The following is a 19,326-nucleotide window of genomic DNA, read 5'->3' on the forward strand; positions in this document are numbered from 1 at the left end:
TAGCATGTTGATATATGCTAAGACTGCAGCAATTTGTCTATAACCCGTTAAACAGAATTAGAATAGAGAATAAAAATAGATGCATTGACAGCTCTGTGTTTGAAAATGCTTCAGAAGGACCAACTCCGCTTATGATTCATATGATTTAATTAAATGATTTATAAAACCAGTTCTAAATAAAACCTCTATTATTTGTTTGTGTTGGACATAGTGTTTGCCTAAAAGGCCTTTCTGTTCTAGCTGTGTGCATTCAGTCAACACAGCCACGGAAAAAGAAAACTATCTGTACAGTTTGGATATTTTTGTGTTTGCACTTGTTCGTGCCCGTTCGCAGTCAGAGCTTCGGTGCCACACCTTTCTGTGCTGCTCATAGTTGCGTATGAAGTCGCGGAGCTGCTCCTCTCGGCTCTCCAGAGTGGCGTAAAGCTGCTGCATCTGGTTCACCAGGTCTGCTTTCTCCGCCTTCAAACGCTTACGGTCCGACTTCATGGCTGCAAGGGATCACAAGAGTGAGAAGGATCAGCATCGGAGACCAGCAACATTTGATAGTGCATCAAAGTGTGCTTGTGTCTATACCGGCTGCATGTGAAACATATACAGCTACACGGAAAGAAAAATAAGAGGATGCAGAAATGATCGTGCAGACAGGCAAAAAGTAAGCTTGTGTTTTGACTCCTCCACCTTGGAAAGCTATTTTTAGTTTTTGGTCTTACAGGAATCTACTGATCATATTGTTGAACTCACTGACGTGGTTTGTGTCTCGTTTTCCTCATTAGGCTATTTCCAAATACACAAACCATGGATATCTAATGACATAAAGATCCTTGTGCACAATAAAAAGTGGGCTTTTGGAGAAGGGAAAACTGAATGAAATTAAATAAAGTTTGATTGCAATTGTAAAAAAAAAAAAAAGGTTAAGGTATGAAGAAGAGATTAACTGAACTGAACTTGGCAGCAATAATGCTAAGGCAGCTTGGCAGGGCATGAAAAAACGTCAGATTCATGATGTAAAGAGCTCAGGGATTAGCCTTCATTAATGTCGGGGTATAAGACCATGTGCTGGGATCCTTTCCTTCATGTTCTCACAGTATCTTAAGTTTCAGATCCTTATGGAGACGCCCAGACATTGTTCCAGTGTCTAAGATCAGAATTTAGAACCTGTTGCTATAAACAGAACATGTGTCTTTGTTCCCTTTTCTTTACTGTCTGTACAAAATAAATAAATATATATAGCATTTTCTAGGCCATGCTGTTATAGTAAAAACATTTGACAGCAAAGCGAATGGACGTCATGCAAAATACGTAGTGTGCTTTCTCAGAATATGTGGTCTCTGAACCTGTTTCATGTTTTTGTATTGTGGTGTGGCATGGAAACCTCACTTTGTCCAGTGAAATAGGCAAAATAATCAAATTGCATGATAAAATTACAGGATTGTGCTTGTTTGACATCTTTAATAAGCATGTTTGCATCAAGGCTGTGGCTAACCTGACGTGTTCCGGTTGTCATTTTAGGGTTCCAGCTCCTTGGACTAGAGGGTCTAAATCCTTCTTTGTTTCATTAAACTCTTGTCAGTCTTTCTAGCTGAACCGCAGACACATTTTAGGGCCTTGGTTGTCTGTGGTGCTGAGGCTTCTCTCTGTTCGAAGGGAAGGTATAGCACTGATTGTGCAAATGAACCTAAAAACTGCCTTCACAGATTATTAAGGCAGATTTTAGCAGGCAAAATGATTCATGACATTAGATAGGCCTTCTCAAAATTAGCCCTTGTTTTCTAATCGTTTTTTGTCAGAACAATTTCCCATATAGACCAAGAACCTGCAGAAAAGCAAATACAAAGTGCCTGCAGACCTCGTGTCGGCCTGCTGACATGCTCTGAGGTTACTCGTGCACAGTACTTCCTGGTGATGTCCACTATAAGTTGTGGACACTAGCCTGAAGTGATTTGCCCTATAGGCCAACACACCGTTCCTGAATCAAACCACTAACAAATCTAGGCGCTCTTTAAAAACCCAGTGTGTGATGTCCATAAACCCACACTAGAGGATATTCTTCATGCATAGTAAGTAGGCTATTAAGCACTTCCAGATATGAAACATTTCAAGTAAAAGCATTAAACAGTCCTGCCTGTGCTGGTCTAATGTGGCGTGACTGCATGTTGATAAAGAGGTGAATCACACATGGACCCTCCTGTCAATCTCCTCTCTCCTGCCGGCTTCGTTAGAGGCTCGGTCTTTTTCTCATCTATCTCTCTGCCACACTCTCTCTAATCCTCTGGTACCTCGCCCACGCATCATGATAAAGAATATGGTTCGCTGTAGTTATTCAGAGAAGCTCTAATTTTCTCAAAGACAGTCTTTGCTTTTTCTCTCTTCTGCATCTGCATCTTCTCCTGCTTTCTCTTGATATTCTCTTCCTCTTCACGAGAGCAGTTCTGTGGACACCTGCTTAAAGCTGAGGATCCCTCCAGCTAGCTCCACAAACTGACAATATATGCTTCACGTTTACGTATTCACACCGAGTCTCTGCTCCTTCTTCTTCTTCACTTTGACGTCTATTAGCTCACAGAGCAGCAGCTCTGGCTGTTGGATGTTTCATAACACAAACCACTCAGGTCTTTGTTTTCCTCCCGATGCTTCTCATCCCGTGCTCACCTTTCTCTTCCTTCCCGACTTTCCTCCCTCTGAGACAGCTGTGTGTCATTAATTAACTTATATCACAGCCTGGTTAATTGCGTGACATTCACAAGTTGCATCTTGGGAGCATGCTCAGGCAAGTGGAATGTAAGTGGAGTTTTACAAGGACGGATTCACCCTCTCGTTTCCTCTCCTTCATTTTTCTCCTGTCACCCTTTCATATCTCTCCCTTTCACCCGTTCTTCAGAGGTGGGACGCCGAAGCCAAAGGGACATGCATGCCAAACTAGCCAGTGAACGAAGACAAGAAACATCCCTTATTGGCCAAGAGAAACAGGAAACCTCCCAGCACCTGCCTCTGGAAGTGAAATCAAAGTTGTCTTTGAGATGAGCCAAAAACACTGGTGCTCCCTCACATCCTGCACCTGTGACTGTTTGGCAACGTGGATCCTCCTGGTGCTGGATACAAGAGAGCCCTCAATGGGACTCCGTGAAAGGGTTCATTCTAAGTTGCAAACGATGTTAGCCGTGTAGCTTGCCCTTTATAACCCATGTATAAACACTCCTAATTAACAAAGTACGACTCCAGTTCTCACTGCACTGACATTACTCTAAAGAATGGACAAAAGGTGAGATGGGGAAACACGAGCCCGTCTCCTTCTTCTGACATTACCATATTTATGACTAACGTACTATGTAGCTCGGTCAAGCTTCGAAGAATTATTGCCACATGAAACAAGCTGGAACCACCTGGGAGTCTCACATAGCTGGAGCTAACGTCTAATGTGTGTGGAGCCAGAGGAGGCGAGAGACATGCAGAGGAAGATATTAGAGACACTTCGATTTAATCGTCTTTTCGTGGAGGTGAGATATCTGTGCAATCTTCTTTATTGCCATGCACTGTACAAATATATTTTGAGTGTATTTGGACTTGTTTGATAATATCTATATTTCCTCTGTGTAACTCAGTGCATGCGAGTGATCCAGCCTGTGTCAGCAGGAGCAGATCAGGATCCATGCAAAAAGTCCAACTGTTCTGCAGCACAATGTTAAAAACAAACAACACCTGCCCATGCATCACCCTCTCCTGACACGTTCTCTAAAATCTGCATAAGTGGTTTTATCTCACCACACATAGGCTCTTCTGCTACCAAGTGCCTGTGCTTTCAAGCAGTTTAATGTGTGCAATACTATGGCAGTGCGCTAAAAGCCTTTGTGTGCTGGGCCTTGCTGCTGGAGGGCTTAGATTGCCTGCAATGAGTGGCCAACTCATTAGACAGTAAACAGGAACACTGGACTCCTCTGGGACTTTCCACTGGCTGAATCCACTCTTGTGCTGAAGCTAACTTAAAGGAACAGTTTGGCATTTGTTTAAATATGCTCACTGGCTCTCTTGCTTCGAGTCAGATAGAAGGATTACCGCTCTGCCTGTGCAATAAACACGACGCTACAGCCAGCAGCTAGGTAGCTTAGGTTGGAAACACCGGAGTCTCTGCTCACTGCCTGGCTAGGTCACAGTGACGATAAGACTCGGGGAAGTTACTGCACCTGCCAAGAGACGGTCCCAAACAGAAAACCCTCATTAAATCCACACATGTTGTTTTTACGCTTCAGTCTGTGGATCCATTAAACAAACAAGATATAATGTGCTAATTGCACTGGAGCTGCTGGTAGGCAGATTTTCTTACCGTCAGACAGAGCCAGGCTTCGCTGTTTTCCCCTGTTTTCATTTGACTTTATCGAATTAGCTGGAGGCTGTAGCTTCTTTCAAGGAGCCAGGAGTGGAGACAACTACATGAATATATTACATGTTACAGGACTGAACGCTGTGTGGGTGATTCTAGGGTTAATCAATCATCACACATTATTCAACATGAGGAAAACACTTGATTGTGAAGAAACAAAAATCAATCTCAGCCATCTGGTTTACCATGGCTCTCCAATCATTGAGGAGCATTTGTTTTTTCTAACATGTGCCCTGCTTCTTGTCTTTGTCCCATCTATAACATCTATTATGGTACAGATATTAAACCCCAGCCATGATTTCAGCTAAATAACATTTCCTGCCTTCCTGTTTTTAACTCACTCAAACAATAAAGTTTTCCCTTTGGAGTTGAAACAAATGTGTGCAGCAACAATACAGAGATCTTTGAGGATCTGACATCTGTAACATATGCAATTTTAATGCACTTCAGTCAATTCAGTGAAAGACTACTATTAAAGCATGTCCAGGTTTTCAGCCATGAAACAGAATAACAAAGATAGACCCACTTATCAATACCCATGCAATGAAGGATGTTCTTCACAATAATGAATGAAACCACTCCACACTGACCACTCCATATAATTTTCGGTCCGAAAGGGAAGGGACAGAGGTTTTAGTCAGCTCTTAACATAATTATTTGGGGACAGAACAAAAGAGACATTGGCTTATCGAAGGGAGGCCATTGTTCGTGGTTTGGGATTTGAAAATCCGCCAGCTGAATAATAAATTAGGAGCCTCAGGGCTGCACAATGCGCACACCTCCACATTTCCTCTATTAAATCAAATTTGTGGATAAGTTGATATGTGTGTTGTTAATATTTAACAGTCTCGACAAGTCACTCTTGTACCAGACTTCAGTCATGGTGACATCCAGACACATTAGTTAAAGTTAATCAGTGAAGCCAAGCCACACTTTTAAAAATAAATTCCCTGGTAATTAGTGATCTTGAGGAGTGTGTGTGTGTGTGTGTGTGTGTGTGTGTGTGTATGAGCTATATTGAACAGTAGCACTGAGACATCAGAGAAACAAGAGGAGAATCATACGCCGATCCCTTCACAGCACCTCATTATGCACCTCAGCGTCTTCACCGGATCAAAATGAAATGAACCAGCACTGTAATCTGTACAAAGGCTGAGCTTAATTGTTCAGGTGCAAGCAACGTAACACCACAGTAACAGGCGGATGCAAAACAGCAGCCACGAAGACGCTGACACAATGGTACAGGGGTAATTTCTCTCCAGTGATTGCAGTACAATTGATTACCACTAGGGGCCACTGTGATCCAAAAGCACCACCTCTATTGAGACCATCCAACTAGACCAGACTGAAGTGCATATTGAATCTGAACAGCAAAATCAGCCACATTACCAGTTTTGATAAAGCTGCTGCCAGCAGGGAGGAAATTAATCACAAAAGACTCACGACCACACATTTGATTTTCCCTGGTTTCCAAAACACAATTGGAGTCGTTTCTTTATTTAAAAAAAAAAAGAAAAAAGCTCCAGTTTGTTTAAGAATAAAAAGACACAACTAAAACAATCAGGTTAAGTAGGCTGATGAGATTTTCTGAATGTGGGCTCCTGTCTGTGTCTGTGCCTAACAAACGTCTAGTGAGGGAAGAGGCCTTGTAGTCAAGGACAGAGCTGCGTTCTGAGTACAGTGTAGCGTGAAATGACACTAAACAGAGCAGGCAGACTGTGCTTTGATGATACATGGCTGTCTGCTGCTTTCAGTCGAGCTCTGGAGTGACTGGGGGTCCCTCAGTGATAGTATATTAGCCAAAGCAGAAACAGCTAATTAAAAACAGCACAGACAGCCAGCTATACTTTGAAAATCCATTAAGCACAACATTGATGAGAAAGTTCGAATAAGACCTGGGTAAACTTATGTAACACCTTTCGACAACCGATCGATTGCCTTAGCCAAACTGTGCCTTATTTTCTCATTGTGCTTTCACTCGAGGCTTTGGAGGCCACTAAGGCAGCTTCAGCCCATTGCCATTTGTGTACTTCAACTTCCTAACGGGGATGAAATGATTCTGAGCAGCAGCTCTTGGGTTGAATCAACTGCCCACGGGCATCAAAACAAAATCTGCAAGTGTGAGAGGTTGGCAATTACCCACGATTACAATTACAGTGTTCACAGGCCAACGTCTCGCACACAGCGAAGCCCGAACATTGAAACCGTGTGGGAGACGAAGGCGGCGGGGGACGTGGGAACAGACAGCACTGGAGAAACTGAAGCGCGACTGGAGAGAATACAAACTAAAAGGCAGCGAACCTCGGCCCATTCTGTATTCATAGGCAGAAAATCTGTATGTAATTTAGCCTCAAACCATCTGAACTGAGGTAGGAGTGGCACAACTGTGAACCGTTCCCAAAGTAAACAGGTATTATCTCAAGTGGCAGAGAGCAGGAGAGGGGATGATGCATTTCTTTCACGCTACTTCATCACTCCAGCCTTTTGCCTTTTCATCCAAAGCAGAGCCGTTGAAAAATAAATAAAAAAATAACTATAAAAAAAAAAAACCACAAAGCTACTCTGCTTCACAATAATTGTTGGTAACACTTCAATAAAACCCCCGGGGCGCTTAAGTTCTCCAAACATTGGTCTCATTCTTCAGTGAAAAACACTTTGCCGGAGCATCTGGCAGGATGTTCACAATGTGAAATGTGGGGGAAATCAAATAGAGTCGACATCTCGCCTCCAATCAATTGGAAGCATACACAAAGTGCTGCAGTTAATGAGCTATTCTCAACAACTTTTGGCCTATGGTTTGTTTTTTTGTCCATCAGAAGACAACTATTTCCAGCTTCAATAGCCAATGGTTCCTTTTCACTGTGGTACAAACCCTTAAAAATACAGGAAGTAGAGAGAGAATATTCTAAGATTCAGGAAGAGTAGGGTCATAAAGTGCACAACCAAAAACCTGTCTCTCAAGAAATGGTCCAGTGTAAACAAAACCTGGACTTGGGCTGACAGCAGCTGATCTGGTCCTGTGAACAAGCCCGTCATTAGACACGAAGACAAACTTTTTACTGTGTGGAAAGAAAAAGTAAATGACCTATTCTCAAAGCTAAGTACCTGCTGGATTGTTTACCAGCACCTGAAACCTCCTTCCCAATGGCAGAATCAGAGGACAGGTAACAATTTTTGCGACCTTTACCTGGATATGAGCAGCTCCTCTACAACATAAACACTTCTGCCTGCAGCTGTGGCTGCTGTAAACCCAAGTCCTCTTGAAGCATACTGAGACCTTCAGGCTTTCACCGCTGTTTTTTTGATCTAGATGTAAAGCGAATACAGGAAAAATGGTCCCATGTGCACATCTCTAATGTTTTTATTTTCCAGTGCTTGCTTACTGTACAGTACAATAATGGGAGCATTTGTGAATATTGTTCTACTCTCTTCTTTCTCACCTTGACCCTGAATGACTGTTTATTTTTCACTATTGAGTCATTTTAACACTAATTTTAAATTTAATTCCCAAAGTACTTGTTTCATCCCATTAAGATATTAATACACGCAAAACAAACCTGTTGTGAGTTTAATGGAGTGAGAATATTCATAGAGTCACGTGTTTCAATCTGTACTGTGGCTTGTTCCCATGAAAATAAACCCACACACCACAATTGCCACCGGGACCATGCGCAAGTATGTGCAGCACAGGACGTGAATGTATTTGCTGGGAGCAGCTGTAAAAGCAACACAAACAAGTCAATTACGCAAAATGGGATGACAGATGTGTTTTCACTCTCTGCTTGGAAACAACTGTAAATGTTTCTGGGGACAAAGCCAAAATTCACTGCATGCTACCCACCGCATTCAGACAGCACAGGAGCTAAAATCTAACTAATACCAATGCTGGTCTTGTGTGTCTGCCCTAAAAAAAATAGCATCCTTGGAGTCTGAGGAAGCCGTGGCGTCAGTGTATTGTTGTGTATGAAGATCGAGTGTGACAACATAAGCGCTAACAAAAGCGCTGGGAAGCAGCTACTGGCGTATGGGCCAAGTCATGTGGAAAATAACTATGAAAATATGAATAATTCAGAAATATTGTTGCTTTCACCGCTGAATGCAATTTTCATCTTCATGGGTCACTCTCTGGCCAAAAGCTCTGCTTGTACCTCAAATTCTGCTCTGCTGCTTACACAAAACAACTTTTAAAAATGTGACTGGCACCTCAAATGTCTTCACGGTCGCTTCCGTTTGTCTCTCTGAACCTACTTCGATAAAACCAAACCTGAATATGACAACCGCCAATTTCCTGTTGTCCTCCCACACACTGCCTCTTAATTGCAGACCGGATCTACCCTGCTCAACGTTTCTGAACCTTGTAAGCCAACCAAAGGCCCCCTTTATAAAGCTTTCATTAGCCAGTGATTACTGTCAGCGCTCGCTGGAATTGGTGGGCTTTGGCCTTCATTAACAGTCTTGAGTCATACAAATGACTGTATGAGCTTTTGTGCAGGCTGCTCAGTCGGCCAAATACCCAGCTGAGGAAGAGATGTTTTAAGTATTCATTTGATGTGTGCTCTGTTCTACTCTGCTGCCGTTTGTATTGTTTTTGTTCAATTCTGTCAAAAAGCGTAGGCTCCACGTGTCAAGTGAAATGTCGCTGCAACAAAATCCAATGACAGCGTGTCATGAATTTGTCTGATAACTGAATGGTGGTTTTGTACTGCGCCTCTTTCCATGGGCAATAATTCTCTGCAAAGAATGATTCGCTGCCATGCTGATGACATCTCTGCTTGATGTCCTGCAATCCACTGTGCACTGCCTGGCAGATTTTGTTCATTATTTTAGCCCGTGCACAGTCTGAAGGCAATATGTAAGTGTAATACTAGTTTCCATTCCATACACTCATCCGTTAACGGTAAATAGAAAGAAGAAATGTGGAGGGAGAGTCGGATGCAAATGCAACAAAGGTCCCTCTGTAGCAGGAATCAAACCAGGATTGCTTCAGCTGCACCGTACTCTCTAAAGAACAGCGTGCCTTCCATCTCTTGATGACATTAGTGACTTAAATAGCACACATAGCTTATTGTTTTCCTGGCAAAGTCCTTACCTTGCAGAGCCTCCTTGGCTCGGTCCAGCTCCTGCTCCTTCTGGGCCAGCTGCACGCGGAGCTCAGTGGCAGAGAGTACGTCGGCCGAGCAGCCTCCTTGGGTCTCCTCCAGGTCCTTACTCAACATGTCCTTCATCTGCCGCAGCAGGTGCACCTCTTCCTGGAGCTGGGCCACCTCCTTACGCAGCAGGACTACGGTACAGAGAGGCAAGAGAACATTAACAGCCTGATGCCAAAAGCAAAGACTAGTATAGTCTTAGTAAAAACATGTGTACGTCTGATTTTGCCAGATGGCATTAACACTGTGAAGCAGTTTTTAAGCCAAAGTAAAAATGTCTTTCTAAAAGCTAAGGGTCATGTGCATACTGGAACACAATCTCAGGAAGGTGCATTAGCTTTCAACAACTTCATGACTGCAGACACTGATGCATCGATTCAACATCAGCACAGGAGGTTATGCTTTTATTTTTAACGGAGATAACTGTAGTGCTAAACGTTGCTGGCGATAAGCATCACAGACGTACATGTGGTCCAGTCAAGACACAACACTAGAATGAAATTTGCCTTTGAAGCTGCCAGTTGAATCTACTCAGCATTGGCAGAAACGATGAGAAAGGAATCGAGGTGTATTGGTTTAACAGTGAGTGAGTGATGAGCTCCTGCATGGGGTTGTCATAAAGAAGAAAACAATCAAATGAAAACAGCAGCAGAGAGACAGTTCCAGTCATTAATATATTTCAAGGTGCTTCCAAAGTATCAGCAGCAGTGTAAAAAAACTAAAAACTGACAAATCTCCCACTTCAGCCTTAAGAAACAGAACTATTTCATCTAAACCTATGTCTTTCCCACACAGCAAATGTGCCTGTCTAGGTGGAGCATATGGGGAGTAATTTATATAAAGATGAGAAAGGTTTTTCTACTCAATTTCATGCATCCTCAGGGCAGTGGGGGGGGGGCGGTTGGTGCAGAGGAAAACTGCTCATCTCATCACGCATGGCTCCATTATCAAGTGCCCTGCATAAATCACACTTCATACTCACATCCCACCAATATTAGTGTGTGAAAAAAATAAAATCAATCAGAGATAAATGGGAGAGCTGAGAACGAGAGACTATGACAAAACACTGTAGGAAGAAAAGCTAAATTAAAGACGGAATACAGATCGCTCTTCAACTTTTTAATAAAGAGACGGATTATTATCTTAAATTGTGAAAATATGGCAGTTTTGTACATGCTTCACTAAAAAGTATCGTCCAGTAAAGTTCCAATAATTCCCAACCGGAACAAAGCAAATGGTTTACATTCTGCTAAAGATCAGTGGAAATAATCCTGTCACAGCTCCACGTTTGCCCACATTGTTCATTTTCCACAGGCTCTTTATTACACCAGAGCTTCTCTAATCTGTAATCTGCAAATAATCGCTTAGAAAATTGTCAGCATGTTTACACTGACACCATACGATGTTGTATTATATTAAAGCATTCTTTACTTAGCAAGAAGTTAAACTGATCAGTCTAAGTTTGACTGTGTGACCATAACCATGTACTGCAGCTTGTTCTTATGGAAATAAACCATAATAACCATAAACATCAGAGGGGACAGAAAAGACAAAGTGGAGTCTTGAAGAATCTTCTTTGTTTGAATCTTCTCCACTGGATTCTGTGACCCGACAGTCACTAGGAATAACAGGCCACATACTGCAAACAGTTTCTACAATTCCTCCTCTGAACAAATATCTTAAAAGCTATTTCATTTCTAAAATATATTTTCTACAAGCAAGAATTCACTTCATCAAGATCAGTGAAAAACAATATCGGCAATTTTGGTTAAAAGCTTTGCATTTGCCCACAATTAGGATTCGGTCCAGGAGCCAGAGAAAATCATGCAAATACAAAACAGCTTGTGTTGTTCCCAATGACGGCATGCCTCTAACAAAACCCTAAAACACTGGATTGTTGAACTAAGACCTAGATGACAAAGTTAAGATGATAAGTACAGCGTGTACCAAAACATCTTAAACTCATTACATCAGAATGTGGAGCTCACAAACCTCCACACAAACGCAGATAATTTGGGCGTTCAGTGGAGCATGTGTGTTTTTTAGATTTTGCAAAGATCAGTGGGAAATGAGTTATTGTAGCTTAGGCAGCTTATCAACGTGATCAACAATGGAGGAAATTAACACATCACGTTTAAATCCCTTAGAGCCCGATTGCCACGATTTGTGTCAAGAGTCAATTCATAAAAGTCTTAATTCAGTCAAATCTGCACTCACAGACACGACGCACATTTTAGTTCCAGTTTGACTTACCCTCTCCAAGGATATGAGCCAATAAATTACCAGTGATCGCAGAAAGAAGACACTTCCACAATATACCAGATGGTTCGTCAGACTTTTACATATTTACTCTGTCTTTTCCATATGTGCAGCTTTTTGTGGAACCCTATTAGTCTGCAGGCATTTCCTTCACTTTGATTTATGTTATGTGTTTGTCCAGGTACCAGAGTTTTCCTTGGGATGTGCACTACCTTCAATATTCATTTCAGAAACATGCACGATATAAATATTCATTCCTCCTACAGTCGACCTCTTGCTGTACGCCCATCTCCTCTACGGTGCCAACAGTTGGGACTCACATGTTACATGACGACACGTGCGACACCAGGAACCGCGAGAACCCGTTACTGTGATTCTCTGTTTAACTAAACAGAGAATATGTGGCGTACTGCTCTGAGTTCCTTTAGCACCACATACCGTAGATCACTGTAGTTCTCGCTCTTTCTCCATTGAACAGAAACGAACCCTTAGGACCAGTTCACTGCCTATACGAGGTGTACCTGCTTCACAGGCCATTTGAGACCGTTAATTTGTGTTCACGGCCTAAATGTAAGTGGCTGAGGATAAGGGCAGCTCGCTAAATAACAAAAATTATATGTAAAAGGGGTTATTAGGAGAAGGGTCGCGAGAAAAACGTTGGCGAGTAGAGTGTCATTACACAGAGGTATACTTAATGGACTCTATAATAGAACCACATTTTACGGAGCAGCTCAAGCAGCGACACCCTTATTGGCAAACCAAAGAGCTGGCCCGTCCTGGGAGCAATCGAACACACAGAGCCACTTGCTCTTTAAAAACCCTATAATAGCCAAAGACCTGATTCGATTACTTATTCATAATGTGTGCGTGTATTGATTGTGCAGAACAGCACGATACAGAGTCATAAATAAAGGACAAGCAGACTGAAAATGTGTGTTTTGTTTAGCCCACACATAAATACTGGTTAACAATCATGAGTGATACAGTATGGCTCTCATTCTTTCATACAATTAAACTACTGTTTTGTCTAGTCAGAGATGCTACACTGCAAATAATGTAAGCAAATAATAATAAGTCTATTCATCATTATGTCCCATGTACCTTTGAATAAGCACAGTTTCCTTATAAAACCAGTTTAATGTGATTTATAACTATAGACGTAAAAATCTAAATAAATACAATACAAAAATACAAATTATTACAAACATGGAGCTTACATTCTCAACTACCCTCTGCTCATTTAATTTTTACATTTCACTCAGTTTATTTTTGTAATCAGTTTTTTTGTATTGTGTATTTCCTGTGTGTGCCGTACTGAAATCATGCATCTGCATTCAGCCTCTGCTGAAGAACAACAGTAGGTAACATCCATTAGTGCATTAGTACTAATGGAAATACCTGGCCCTCCTCTAGCTAGCTCGCTAACTGCTTAGCTTGGTCACAAACAAGACAACAAGGTCACACATCCATTCAAAAACACTTTGTACCATTCAGCCCCTGTCTCGTAACTCTCTACAAGACCTTCTGTCAGACTGACCATGTATCGCATGAAAGCAAATATATATATATATATATATTATTAGTAGTATATAATATTTATATGATATACTATTTATTATCATTAAACGATCAGTGTTTAATTACTAAAAGATTAACGGTTTTGTTAGAAATAATAAATAAGTGACGAGGAGACAGCTACAAAAGTAAAATGCTGCCTTAATAATCTAATAACATAGCATACGATAATATAAATGCTGTATAACCTACATGCTGAGTTTGGTACTAACGGCAATTTTTCTTCTGAAAATAATTCAGTTTACTTGAACAGGTTTGACTTTTAAGTGTAAATGTGTTATTGTATTTGTCCTCCACCAAAGCAGAGCTTACTCTACCATTAACCATTACCATTAATTATCATTACCATGTGAATTATGCCACGTAAACAACTGCCCAAAGAGTTAGATCTGTTTTCAAGCTGTACATACAGAGCATGTTCTCACCTCTTCCTTTTTGTTAAAAAATAAATGAAGATTTTTATTTTACATCTTCCTACTGACGCTTCATAGCTCAAGGACTTGGTGAGTTATGTGTCATAACACTGGATAAGACAACCAGACGGTCTATGTTCGAACATGTTTGCATCAGTGATAGGAAATGCTAGACTGACTGCATATATACGTCACACCAGTCGCTGGTATTAGAGCGTGTGAGGTGGACACAGACATATTATTGTCTTCTCCAGCTTCTGCAGACAAGCACAGTCCTGGAGCCCTCCAGATAAGGAGAGTGGAGGGGAGTATAGATAGCCACCTATTTCTCAATGTCTGCATAGCCTCTAGGTTGGCACAAAGCACACACAGTAGCTCTGCATTACAAACTATAGTCAAAGTGGGAGCTTACTGTGCTGTCCTGCTACAGCTCTCTCCTGCTCCCCTCCAGGAACCCATGCAACTCATTCGCATGTAGGCTGTCCCTGCTTTGACACATGTCTCATTTGTCTGACAGTCAGAATTTAGCATAAAGTAGATGGAAAATTACATAATTACCTTCTTACTGGTTCAGCTATTAAGTTTTATAATACTGACTTGCTGTTTTGTGACATTTTACATATGATTTTCTGTTTGTTATATTGTGCAAACGAACCTATATGATTATATTATGAATGGTTTGTGTTACTCCCTACCTGTTGTTACATTTCAGGACTGGATATATGCAAACTCCAAACAAATTCATAGCCAAATTCCTGCAAAAATATACTTTACCCTGTTAACAAATGTTATCCTGAATGTATAAGCATGCACCCTGAAGTTCCTTTGGGGGATTAGAAAAGCTTATCTTATCTTACCTGCTTTTTTAGCTCAACCTTAACCCTTACAACACCTCCCCAAACAGGAAAAAGAAGCAAATATAAGAAGATCTGTCTCTGTCAGTGTGTAGGACAGAGACAACACAAGACTGTGTTTTAGTTTGCACTGGTGTGACTCTGTTGCCACTGAAACCTCAGTACCAGTAGGAATGAGATGCTCTATCAGGGTCAGATGCTTCCTGTCTCTGCTCTTAGCTAAGGCTGCAGCACCACCTGTGTCCCACTGGCTGCTCCTGAATGACCTGCAGCACAGACAGCTGCCACAGAAATACAGATCTAAAAGGTGCAAATGACTCATCAGAGTTTGGGTTTTGATTTGAGATGTTTTGGTTATTTCTATTGATAAAGACAGCTCTGTACTCACTGAAGTAGTGAGATCACTAAGACAAGCAAGAAACACAAATAGTGATTCGATCGAACAGGTTTCAAACAGTTCAGCCAAGTTATCTTAACACTGACCACACCTTACTGCAGAGCAACTGTGAGCCACTACAGCACCAGCACTGAAACTTACACTGCAAACTGGTTAGCACAATATGAGGCTGGTATTCACTCAGCTGCTAGCTCTGATTTTGGTCTCCACCAACTTGAGAAGGAAGTACCTGGCCCTCCTCTAGCTAGCTCGCTAACTGCTTAGCTTGGTCACAAACAAAACAACAAGGTCACACATCCATTCAAAAACACTTTGTACCATTCAGCCCCTGTCTCATAACTCTCTACAAGACCTTCTGTCAGACTGACCATGTATCGCATGAAAGCAAACATCATAAGTTTTTATTATATACTGTTTATTGCCAGTGTTAAGTATTCAATGACAAAGATTTAACAGGTTTGTTAGTTGTCATATGCATTTTGTTTTTCTAATGCAAAGGAACTACACTTGTGAAGGGGGTTTCTTTAAGTAGCATGGACTGAATGTGTTTCTCTGGCAGAGGTGCCACGAGGATTAAACCGAAGCTAAAGATGATTGATCTTTGTCTCGGACTCAAACGGCAAAGAAACACATGCATCCGCTGCCCCACTCTCCATCCCTGCCTCCATTCCATTTCTGCTCACCTCTAGTCATTATGATTCACTGAAACAGTAAATAAAAACCTCCATCCTTGGCCACTGATGTAAATGACTGCTTAAATGTGCTCATTTGCATAATAGTGGCCATGTATCAGCTGACGTGCAGGTACCATGAATTATGAGTCTGATAAGTGCCGTTTTCTATTTGTATGATTTAAGCAAAATGACTGACTGTCTTCCTAAATATTCCTGCAACCTTTATCTAATAGCTTTGGTACAGTGGGAACCAGTCATAAAACTGTTCCAATATATCAGGAATTTCTCAGTGGACACAAAATGTGACATAATTTCCTCACAAAGTGGATTTGCAAAAGTGCAAAGAAAGACATTAAAAAATATAAATTCATCTCCTCATCTCCTGCTGTGCGTGTATATTTTAAAAATCCAGGATCTTAACATTTGTTTTTCTCTAAGTCAACAGCCATCGTTATCAGCACATCTCATTTCTCTGTGGCATCCTTCTGATGATTACTGTCTATGTCATTATGACTGGCCTCTAGTCAGTGTCTGCCACAATCTTTGTTCTTCTCCCTTCTAGTTTGTTCTTTCCCACTTTCACAAAAACAGCAGAATCCAGGAAGCAAAGTTGCAAAAGGTCCAGCAATCTGTCAGAGAGTCCAGTGGCCATGAGGCAGCTGAAATTGAACTTGGCTGGAACAGGAGGGGAGGCTGAAAATTGATAGGGAATGACACAAAGTGTCTAGAGGGGGAAATTTTTAGATTGGTTCTCTTTCTTCAGAATGAGTAGGAGGGAAAGATGAGGTGGGGTTCAATTTGTGCCCGTTACTGGAGACAAAATCAATTAACAGGTCTATTGTTCCCAGAGAAGTTTCACTCAGCCAGCTCGCAGGCTGAAAACATACAGAGCAACAGCATAGAGCAGATGATGGCAGTGTAATTGCTTCTGTTGTGACAGACAGGTCTACATAATGGATGCACATACTGTATGCAGAGTGCTTTGCGTGTATACATAATGGTGCAGGCATACTTTTAAAAATCTTGATATTTCTCCGATATAATAGCTTTGTAATTTAGTCACATTATGCTTATGCACTTACTGCAATGCTGTTATATCCCATCCGACAGAAACAACACATCATCATTTAAGTGCAACGTATTCGATCCACCTAAACATACATCTTTGTGACACGCGTCACGAGTAATTGAGAGGAAAATGCTATAAAGAAGCGCAGCTGCCTCCAGTTCTCCCCTAAGGACGGTTGGCTCAACATACAGTAAAACCACTCGATGCATAGGACGCTGTAACAGTCGCTGAGGACAAAGCAACAGTGCAGTTCAGGAATGTGTTAAATAAAAACGGGAATGAAAGAGCAGTTGGGGTGAAGAATGTGAGCAGCAAGTGCTTTTATGATGGAAGGAAACAGCCCACATCCTCCTGTTTGTTTTGGACTTGGCAACACAGCCGTGGCCCTGCTTGGATAATTACAATTCAAAGAGATTCTTTCTAAAACCATTCAGTGATCCCATGCTGGGTTAAAAAGCTCAACTCCCCCAGCACTCATTTAAACACATGTAAAAATAAATAAATTATTGATGTTAGGACCACTCATGGTAATAGAAATAAGAACTTCCAGCAGGTTTTTTTTAATCATTCTTAAATGATGAGGTTAAAAACAATAATAAAAAACTTTTCTTGTCCTTGCTTATACTGAGGCCCAGTGATGAGCCACAGTGCACACAGGGCAGCAGTGGAGCTCATCAAACACTTCTCAGACATGTGAAATCTTATCTCCTGCCAAATTCATAATCTATTTCCAAATGATAAACCACACGTATAATTACAATATCTTAGAATTCATTTGAAATATATTAGTCCTAGAGTAGATGATTATCTCTAGTCGGCGTTTTGCTTCCTGTTGTCTCGACGGTCAGAACCAAGAGCAACCAAAGCAGCAGTTTACCAGCTAGATGACCACAGAAAACTACATCCTAACCCTAACCCTCAGACAGGATTTCATTTCCACGTAGTGGTTTTATCCCAGTAAGCATAAGAATCTATTGACAAACAACGTTGGATGCTCTGGGTATAACATTTGAAACGCACAGGCTCAGGTATGAGCACTACACCACGCTGCAATGAACGTATTATGGGATAGTGATGGATGTTTGCCCTTTGCGGGGATATATACAAACATTAGCCATTACAGTATGTGACCTTTCTCCCTTAAGAGAACTTACTTATGACCTAAGGACAAAAAATAAATAAATCTAAACCAATGGACAAACTATTTTTTATTGTTCCACTGATTCCCACTTATTTCTGAGGAAATACATCACCTGAGTATAAGGAACTAAATGTACAGTTACATAAAACCTGGTCTCTTTTAATTTGACGCAATTGTTTGCCTGTGATTTTATCTTTACCAATGAGGGGGTGATTGTCACAGGTACAAAATGAGGCGTTAAGATTCTGCCAGAAGGGCAGCCACAGCTGAATTCGTCACTTTCACATGCAGGCCCTCGTACAAGTGAAAGCACATGTGTGCACTTCTGATCCTGCGCACATCATTCAAGATAGATTGCCAAAATATATTTCATAAAGCTTTTAATCCTGACTGAGATGCTGGAGTCATTAATGAAAGTCAGAGAGCATGTCTGTCTTGCGCGCGCACACACACACACACACACACGCACACACGCACACACACACACACACACACACACACACACACACACACACACTCATCTTTATGGACCACTGATAGCAAATTCATCAGTGGCTCACGACGGTGGTAACGCCTAGGCTCTGACTGATGAAGGCAGCCTGCAGTGTCTGCTCTGTCTCTGAGTGCTTTGCTCTGGATTAGCTAGTCAATTCTCATGAGCAGAACAATCTCACTGCATCGCCTGAGGAGATGACAGGGTTACGCCTGATGAAACGCGAAAAGACGAAGAAGAAGAAGAAAAAAAAAAAAAACACACCTCGCCTTTGGGCACTCCATCATAGAAATCAGACGCTAATATTATGTATTAACAGAGACGATGATGAAGAGAGAATGGTATTCAGGACAACACATATAGAGCCAGATTGCAATTTATTGAGGAGCACACCAGTGTGGTTGGATAGTCTCAAGTCTCCATAGTCTTTTGTTGATTTGACCTCACAAATGGAGGATCACAAACAGGTGAGTCTGAAGATGATGCACAGTACGTCCAGACTACCCAATCGTGGCTGTAAACGTATGGGATCACCCAGCTTAATGTCAAATGTCAGAAAATAGCTTCACTACAACATCCACAGCCTTGATATCAACAAATCCTCATATTTGAGAAACTGGAACCAGATTTTAGGTTGAAGATTCAGCGTTGATCAAACTGTACATTACCAATTCATTCACATTAATCCACATTTTGACGACACTGTCACTCACTCCCTTCTAGTCAGTCGGTGTCGATCAAGTCGATCTCCTTTAACATCACAGAATCTGACATCCACATGCTGGCAAGCCTATTTCATGCTTCAGGTCTTTGGAGTAATGAGGGCTGAACCCGTGCGAGAGTGGGGTTAGAACAGAGCTCGACAGTGAGGGAAGAACTGATGAGAGAGAAAGATAGGCAGCAATGTCAGCTACGTTCCACCACGA

At 41.5% G+C, this 19,326-nt stretch overlaps 1 protein-coding gene across 2 annotated transcripts in view; it reads right to left on the bottom strand.

Annotated features, from left to right (window-relative positions):
* LOC113145383 (kazrin-like) overlaps positions 1-19,326 on the bottom strand; it is a 114,094-nt gene that overhangs the window by 6,215 nt on the left and 88,553 nt on the right. For both annotated transcript variants that reach the window (XM_026332050.2, XM_026332051.2), the window contains exons 4-5: positions 9,468-9,659; positions 355-491 (exon numbers count right to left, since the gene is read on the bottom strand). In XM_026332050.2, the coding sequence (XP_026187835.1) occupies positions 355-491; positions 9,468-9,659 (329 nt within the window). The remainder of the gene's footprint in view (positions 1-354; positions 492-9,467; positions 9,660-19,326) is intronic.

This window comes from Mastacembelus armatus, chromosome 7 (assembly GCF_900324485.2).
Source record: "Mastacembelus armatus chromosome 7, fMasArm1.2, whole genome shotgun sequence".
Classification (NCBI taxonomy): Eukaryota; Metazoa; Chordata; class Actinopteri; order Synbranchiformes; family Mastacembelidae; genus Mastacembelus; species Mastacembelus armatus.